General features: G+C 41.6%; 1 protein-coding gene across 1 annotated transcript; it reads right to left on the bottom strand.

Moving 5' to 3' along the window:
- Positions 1-651, bottom strand: LOC143260693 (uncharacterized). The gene has a single exon (XM_076527015.1). It carries the CDS (start codon positions 649-651, stop codon positions 1-3), a length of 651 nt encoding a protein of 216 aa, XP_076383130.1.
- Positions 652-9,600: the final 8,949 nt, after the last annotated feature.

Here is a 9,600-nt window from a genome sequence, read left to right on the forward strand (position 1 = left end):
TTATGCAGCCCACGTTCGAGGACGTCGCGGAACTTCTCCTGATTCCGCGTTCCACCCTCGGAAGGAGAGCGGAGCCCGGCTCCATCTTTGTTTCTCCGCTATACGGAAAGCCACGTATTGGTGGTCGCTCCCCGTATAGTCCTCGATGACCCTCCAGTCATCTATACGGGGGGCGACATCCTCGGAAGCCATGGTTACGTCAACGATGGTTTCGTTATAGCCAAACCTCCGGAAGGTCGTAGAGGTCCCCCGATTTAGCACCACCAGTCCAAGTCGGGCCGCCATCTCCATCAGGTGCCTGCCCCTGGTGTCCGGTCTGGGCATACCCCACTCCACCGCCTTCGCGTTGAGGTCCCCCCCGACGACGCATCCCCCCTCCAGCTCGCGGATGGCGTCCTCCAGGGCACCGACCTTATCGCGAAATTCCGCGATGCGATCATTGGGGGAAAGATATACGCTAATCAGCGTCAGGCCCTCGCCCTTCACCCAGACGTATCCCGCCCCTGCACCGCACGTCTGCACCCGGAATCTGGACGGGTCCGGAATCCAGATGGCAGCAGTTCCTGTCACATCGGAAAACCGCGCAGGGCCCTCTCGAGATCTGTACGGCTCGCTGAGCAGAAGAATATCGATCTTCCGCTCGAGCCGCATTTGCTCAAGGAGGGCATTCGCGACTCTACTCCGGTGCAAGTTGGCTTGGAGAACTCTAGCCATTCCCGGAGAGTCTCGCCTTCGCCGCCGTCAGGGCGTCGCGGTACGTCTTACAGGCGCTGGATCCTGTCACATGCCCCAGCCTGGCAATGTCCACCCCGCGTTCCGCGCAGACAACGCACTTGGGGGTCGCCTTGGACGACGTTGCTTGATGGCCCTTGGTGCCACAGCGGAAGCACGCGTTCCTCCTGTCGACTCCTTTGCACCACCGCGCAAGGTGCCCGAACGCCAGGCACCTAAAGCACTTGGCGACTGCAGCTCTTCGCCGGGGGTGGCATCTTACCATGCCGATCCGGACGGGGCCACTGCTGAGCAGTTTGCTCGCTGCCCCCTCGCCCAGCTCGACGATGGCAAGTCTCTGGCCCCTTGTATTGGCCTTAGTGACGATCACCTTGGCGTCACCACTGGCCTCTCCCAGGACCTCTCTTAGGGCATTAGTAACCTCTTCGCTAGTTGTGAGGCAGTCTAGATCCCTAATTTCCACCGTAGTCCGGGGCGATTGCGCTTTTGATCGCCTCACTGAAGGCGACTTTCTCCTCTTGCTTCGTCTTCGCGTCGAGCTCGAGGATCATATCTCCTGTGCGGGCCTGCCGAACACTCTTTACTTGCACCCCGGAGTCTTCCAAGTACTTCGGCATAGGTCTTCTCTTCTGCCGGTCGTACTATCACTGCGGCCGTTCTCAGCCGCCGGGGCCGTTTCTTCCTCTTCTTCTTCTTCCTTTCCCTCCTTGCTGTTATCGCCCCCTCCTCATGCTTCCTGCAGGAGGCACACACCGTGACCGAGGACGATTTCGGCCCGGCAGAGACGGGGTGAGACTTCAGCTTTTTTCCCCTCCGTTTTTTTGAGACGACGCTCCATGGCCCATCTTCTTCCCCTTTGCTCTTCTTCTCTGGCGGCGATGGCTGAGAAGAAGGACTTTCCCGGATCTTACGGGGGCGCTTCCTCGGCTCCTTGTCTTGCTCCCGCGCAGGCTGAGCTAGAAGGGCAGCCTCCATGGCGTCGAGCAGCTCGACGCACCTCGGCAGCCCGCTCTTAATCGGCATGGCCACATTTCTCTGTTTTGTGGTCGCCGTTTCCATCTCGACCACGATGTCGCGGCATTTGCCAAGCAGATCGCGTAGCGAGCTCCGCAAGACATCAAGATGTGTAGTTCCGCCGCTATCCTCGTCAGTTCGACGGGGATCCTAGCTTGTAGTAATATATGCTACAGGAGCCGAGCGGTCCACTCCTGCAGCACTGCGGTCGTTGGATAACGACGTCTGGGGGCCCGCTTTGACACCCTCACCAGACGCCGGTACTGGGGATCCGACCCCCTGCACCCTAGTTTCTCTCTCTCTCAGTTTTCACTCCATTTTTGATTTATTATTCGGGGTACCTTCCCCTAGGTCGTACTTGGTTGTTCACTACTCCACCTGGACCTTACCGACTAGAGAGGCCCTGCCAGGAACCGAAGTTCCCGTCGGCATTGCTCCAGGCATCATTGCGGCTACTTGAGCCCCCGCACCACGACAAGGTGCCGACCGACGCGGGGGTAATAATAATAATAATAATAATAATAATAATAATAATAATAACAGTAATATTCTGAAAATTATAAATCATACCAATTGTATAAATATTTAATATTTTTGTATTTTCGTAATTTTCTTGCCAAGACAACGTTCTAAATTGTGCTTTTTTACATTAAAAAAAATTGATTTTTTTTGGCCGGCCTTTTTCAAATAAACTGTGCATTAAGGGGTTAATTTTCGCGTAATTGAGGTAGTCGTTATGACATTGTTTCCAAAGCTTAAATAATTCGTTATGAGATAAGGCGGGTGTTAGAGCGATTGAGGAGGGTACATTAGCTTTTCGTCCGAATGTTAGTTCAAAGAGTGTGTATCCTGTGGTTGAGTGAACAGAGGTATTCAATGTCATAGAAATTAGGTTGAGATGTTCGTCCCAATCGGTTCGAGTTTCGTCAATACTGGTACACAGTAAATCTATGACAGTATCGTGAATTCTTTCGAGAGCTCCATTGCTTTCTGGGTGGAAGCTAGTTGTTTTAATGTATTGAATTTTGAAGAGTTTCTCGAATTGTTTCGTAAGTTTACTAACAAAGCTTTGTCCTTGGTCGGTGAGGATATGTTTTGGTGAGGAGAAGATGCAGATATGTCTCCCTAACTGACGCTCAGATTGCGCACAAAAATGGACAATTTGGAAAGAGGAGATACGATTATTCCAGTCTTGCAGCTCGTTTTTATAGTTCTTGACAATTCGTAACTATGAAAAAGAATTGCAAGGTTCGATTAATCGGATCTCCTCTTCTCGAATTGTCCATTTTTGTGGACAATCTGAGCGTCAATTGGAGAGACATTACTGTAGTGGGATATCAGATTATCTATAATGGATTCTGTTCTTTGGTTTTGTAAGGGAATGAGTATTAGGTGTTTAGTGAGATAATCCTGGATTCTGAGAATAAATTGGTTTCCTTTATCTGTTAGTGGGAGGGATCTAATAATGTCCATTGCTCTCTTGTCGTTAGGGTTTAGTGTGGTGTTAGTTATAATGGCTTCTTCTCTGGGTCTAATACGTGTTAGCTTGTTACGTTGGCAAATGTCGCAGTGTTTTATGTAATTTTGAACATCAGTTTCCAAATTGGGCTATGTATGTATTCGTTTTACAGTAACAGTAGTTTTATTTTCTCCTATATGTTTCAAATTATTATGCGTTCCTCCAATAAGCTTTCATTTTTCTTCTGGTGTATATTCTTTAATAGGGTTTGTAGCCAAGGTGACTGGTTGGCTCAGGTGGTGGGAGAGAAATCTGATCATTAATTGAAGCGAAGCTAACTCATAGTTATGGAATCCTGGTTCTATGCCGAGTTCTATTTCGTCTTCCATAAGCATTATCAAATGCAATTGGTTAAGCCATGTTTTTTTGTTATAAATTCAAAATAGTGTAGGCGATAGTTGGATAGGTTTAAAGCACCTTCGCTTACGTTTTAAGCATAGAGAAAATGGTGTAGGGTCAAGATTCCAATTGTTATGGAGATCGTATAAGGTGTCAGTCAGGTGAATTTGGGGAAGAGTCTATTTCTTCTATGTCAGGTAACAGTCGTTGATGGTTTCTGGGGAATTATCTGGAATTTTGACTTTTACGTTCATCTTTACTGGGACGTTGGATTTGATAGTAACTGGGTATATTGGATAGCGGGATAAGGTGTCGGCAACCACGTTTTCCTTACCTTTCTTGTATTCTATTTCGAAGTTGTATTCTTCGAATCTCAATCTCTATCTTATGAGTCTGTAAGAGGGATCTTTTACATTTTTAAGCAAAACTAAAGCCTGACAGTCTGTTTGAATAGTGAATTTTCTGCCTAACAGATATTGTCGTATATTGCCCATACGATTGCTAAAATTTCTTTTTCTGTGGTGGAATAGTTTCGTTCAGCGGGCTTAAGTGTTCGTAATATGAAATTGCAGGGTAGATTTTCGTGGGATAAGACAGCTCCAATGCCTTCGTTGCTGACGTCTGTAGTCAAGATGAATGGTTTAGAGGATTGGTAGGGAGCATAGTTTTTGCTCGAAGTGTTTAAATGCAGTTTCTTGGTCAATTGTCCATCTAAATGGTTTTTTCTTGGTTTTCGTAACGGTCGTGAGAGGTGTGGAGATTTTTGGAAAGTTTCTAATGAATTTTCTATAATATTCGGTTTGTCCTAGGAAAGCTTTTATTTGGGTAGGTGTTTTAGGTTGAGAGAAATCTTTGATGGCTTTGATCTTATTGAGATTTGGCTTTACTCCGTCTGCAGTTACTGTGTATCTTAAATATTCCAATTCCGGTTTCAAGAATTTACATTTGTCAATTTGCAGTTTTAGTCCTAAGTCTTGTAGTCTTTGGAATATGATAGCTAGATTTTTATTGTATTCATCAATCGTCCGTCCGAAAATAATAATGTCGTCTATGTATACGAAACAATGTTTATCTATTAGTTCTCGTAAAGCGGTATCCATCATTCGTTGAAATGTTGCGAGTGCGATTTTTAAGTCCGAATGGCATGCGGTTGTAATGGAAATGTCTTTCAGGCGTTGAAAAGGCAGTGTATTTCTTGGAGTTGGGGTTCATAGGAAGTTGACAGAATCCAATGGATAGATCGAATGCGGAAAAGAATTTTGCGTTATCAAGGTGTTGCATTATTTCGTCGGCGTTAATTTGCGGATGTCGATCACTATTCTCCATTTCCTTTTGCCCGATGCATCTGATTTCTTGAGAACTATTCATACCGGGGGTTGAAAGGGGAGTCTGATGGTCCTATAATATTTTTGTCTATCATTTCTCGAATCTGTCGGTTAATTTCCACTTTGTGGCATTCTGATGGTTTGTAGGATTTCGTGTTGGGTGAGAGAGGCACAGGGTAAGGGGTCTGAATCTAAGGTGAAAACTTTATTATATGTTGTTATAATCTTTTCAATTGTGTCGCGGTAACTTTTGTCAATATGATTAAGCCGTAATTTGTCAATAAATTGAGATATTCTACTGAAGTTTGAAGCTTTTGCTTTAATATTAGAAGTTATTAAAGGTTGCTTACCAATGTTGATGAACAATACGCGGCAAGGATGGCTGTCAATAATTTTCATGTGATGCACATGATTGCCTGATTGTACCTCTATTTCCTCGGGTGTTTCTTGTAATTTTATCGTTTAATGTTAGTGATTTGTTAGTAATGCTGAACTGATATTTTTCAAGGAATGGAAGTCCGAATACTCCTTCTATTAGCGGGAAGTCGTTTGGTATTATTAGGAAAGGGTGTTTGATTTGCAGGAAATCGCTCCATTTCGCGGTGTGATATATCGGCTAAGGTTTTTAGTGATAACATGCGGCACTTCGTCGATGCAGAACGCGAGCTCACCGTGAATTTTGCCGGTACCATGCATTTGTTCCCACTGTCAAGGAATTTACCATACTCTTGTGCAAGCTCATGTCAAGGTTATTTGTTTCAATGTTTCATTATTAAATTTTAGATCGCTTGCTTCTATGATCGACGACCACGAGTCGTCCGATGCGATAACTTCTGGTCAATTCTTGGTGAGAGGACTCTGGAACTCTCTCCCGGCACCGTCTTATGACAACGCACCCTTGTATCGTCTACCTTGGTGGTAGGCAATCCAACGTTTCGTTGAGCAAACATGGAAACGGTCGAGCCGCAAGTACTTGTCGCACTTGCAAGCGGCGGTACAAATAGCGAGAAGTGAAGAAGCTTCTACGAGTCAACAATAGAGTGATTCTTCACGATTCGAACGCGCCTCCCTACACGTAAGACATGACACGTGTTTGAAAGCATACTGTTGAGAACTCTAGCTGTGCAAAAGATAAATAAAGAGTGATAGAAGGGACTGTATGAATAATGAGATAATAAAATATATTTAAATAAACACAAATGAAATGTAGCAGATGAAACAATGGTGAAATAGATACAAAGTGAACAATAAAATGAGATAGAATACTGAAGATGAATGAATAATGACGCGAATGACAAAGATCAAGCGATCTCGCACTGTTATAAAATTATAACTTCGCTTGTGTGAATAAAGAGCGTGACAGTAGCTCTGCAAGCGCAGGTGGAATTACAAGTGTAACTCTAGCGTGAGGACGACGCGGTCACGATTTGAGATCGTATTTATATCACCATGGGCCATCGGATATAAAAAGAAAAAGTGGAATTTTTGAATATTGAAAGGACTAAGTAGCACTAAACATTCGTTACAATGAACGAGGGTAATGACCTGAGGAACAGTGCTGCACGGGAAACAATGGAAAATAGGTAACCGACTTGATATTGAGATTATTGAAAGGAGGGCCCAGGTAGCAAATACATGGCGACGATACAAACAGGAGACCATTTAGGATCGATGCACATCTACGTGCCAGGCTCGGGTCGTGCTAGCAGCGTGCTCGATTTAGAGTAATAACATTAGACGTGCGAGCATGGTACCATACAAATGAAGAATAGATAATAACACAATGTGTAATTTCTTTATTTTTCACTATTTTTTGATGGGACTTTTTCCAATGCAATCGTGAGCTTATTCTGATTAAAATGAGACCAAACACGATATAATTTCTGTAAGATTATATTGATTTTTATGAAAAATATAAATATATTTTTCATATTAACATTAACTTAAATATTTTATGAAACCAGTGGAACGTCATCCTAGACGAAATTTTTATTTTTGTAGTTTATACACCCTCCGTATCGAAATGATTGTCTGATTTATAAATTTGCAACAAAATAACATGCGCCGTTTAATTATATAAAAATAAAAATGACCTTTTTTATATAAAAATAAACCGACAAAATTGAGTGGACACTCTTCAAAATGCAGTATCTTTTTTCAAAACTGACAACTGAAATCTGCGAACCTATTTCGTTCTTAGATCTAGATGAGATCAATCAGCATTCCGAATATATACAATCAAACTTCGATGGAACTGATCTAAAACCAACATTACACGGTGCAAGCTGTTTAAAAAACGCGAAAAAACCAGCATGTCTAATGTTCCCCTTTAATGTACATTTTGACAAAATAGAATACAAATACTTGTTTAAACTTTTTCGGTCGTTACATTCTAAAATTCACAATGATAATTTTGTGTTTATTTATACTAAAAAATGTAGCAATTTGAAACGGCATTTATTATATGAAATGTTAAAACACATTTTCACTAGGAACGTTATAAAAACATTTCATAATAAGATAACACAGAAGTCATAAGACGAAATACACGAATTTTCAAGAAAATCACGACATCTCGGATCTAACAAAAGATATAAGAAAATTAAGAAACGATATCATTGGATCGCAATAAAGACAGATATTAGAAATTATATAAAATCATGTCATTCGTGTCGGATTAATAAAACAATTTTCAAATCGCCTAAACAACCTATAAAGTTTACGAGTACGTCCGATCACCAATTTGATAAATTTGCCATCAACATTCTGGGGCCATTTACTTTAACAGAAACGGGAGACAGATTTATTCTCACTGCACAAAACGAATTAACTAAATATTGTTTCGCTAAAGAGTAGCTAAAAATCTAATTAAATTATTTATGCAATTTGGAATCATAAAATCATTTCTTCAGGATTAGAGCTCAGATTTTATGTCAAATTTAATTAAAAACTTAACCAATCTTCTTAAGACAAAGCTCGAACGTTACCATTTAACTCTCAAGAACTACATAAAACACTACATAAAACCGAAACTAGAAATTGAACCCAATTACAAAAATCTACCAAAAATATATAAAAAAATAAACTCCAAAGTCTCATGCTAAACGGTCTTATAATATTCATTGTATAACTGCCACTCGTAAAGAGAACAACCTTTGAGTTTTACCACTTAATTCCTTTACCGATGCAACATAAAAATACTTCCATTTTTTCTTTCATTACTCCACGAAATCCGTATCTTCTTCTGTCATAATCTAAATATTCCTTTTCTCTCTTGTCGGAATTAACGAATTATAACGAGTATCTGGAAGGAACGCACGTATGTGTCACGGGACAGATTTCCGAATAGACGTAAAGTATTTTCCGCAGAGAATACAAGTACAAAATAATGCGCAGAATGACGGCGATACTGACGGAGGTCGGGAAGTATGAAATAATGTAGATACAACTAGGTTGACACTGAATCCAGAACTACTTTATTGGGTTTTTTTGTGGCCTTTTATATACGCGATAGAGTATGGGATTAGGGCTATCTGGGGTCATATTCCATGGTGACACATCAGGCAAGATACGGGAGTCTGGCTTCACGTATGCACCGACATACATATCACAAGGACTAATCAGGACTCTACCTGCAAGATGGACCAACCATCTCACATGGTTGCTATACTTCAAGATTGGTCCACAAAACCCAACAATGCCGACAGGAAAACGTAAATATATGTACCGGGAATGATCAATGGCTCTATGTCCTCTGTGAGCATCAATTACTCTCACAAAAATCTGTGACGAAGGTAAAACCACTATGAAAGATATAGTACCACATCAAACAGGCATGCTACAATTACATATTACAGTAAATTCGTCCCAATTTTCCTTCAGATTGTAAACAAAATGGACAATTAGGGAACTGGAGATACGATTATTCGAACTTTGCACCTCGTTTTTATAATTGTTGATAATAGGCAACTATAAAAATAAACCGCGAGGCTCGAATAATCGTATCTCCTCTACCCAAGTCGTCCATTTTTGTTTACAAGCTGAAGGAAAATTAGGGAGAATTTACTGTAATTGTTCACTGGAACCGACGAGTCATGTTAACAGAAACATCGCGAATTCTGTTCCTTCAATTAACATAATAGACGACGATTGTTGTATAAAAGTTACTAACTATATTCTTCGTATCTCCTTAAGGTCACTGAATACAATAAAACTAACTAACATCGACCAGAACGATTTAAAATTCACAAATAAGAAACTCAACAAATTCGACGAGTTGCTGACACATCAATTGGAAAAGCCAATTTATTGTCACACAGACGAATTGGTACACGATAGCACTGTGCGTGGTAGAAGCTGTTCTATTCGCTATTTTCTGCGCAGACTGCTGTCACTGACTAGGATGATGGCATCGAAACTATTGAGATGACTTTGTTGCTGCACCAGAAGTCTCACTACTGAGAAAATCGTACCATTAATAATTAAAAATTTCGTCAACTACAGTTTCGATGCTCGTAATCACGCCAAGCATAGAGAAAATTCCAACGAAATAGTTATGAACGAAAGCCGTAGCAGAACATAAACTCCATTTGACATCCATAGAAAACACTACCAACATCGAATCGATCATTGATTAGTGCTTGTCGATACAATGTACGAAGCAATAATAAA

This window comes from Megalopta genalis, chromosome 16 (genome assembly GCF_051020955.1).
Source record: "Megalopta genalis isolate 19385.01 chromosome 16, iyMegGena1_principal, whole genome shotgun sequence".
Classification (NCBI taxonomy): domain Eukaryota; kingdom Metazoa; phylum Arthropoda; class Insecta; order Hymenoptera; family Halictidae; genus Megalopta; species Megalopta genalis.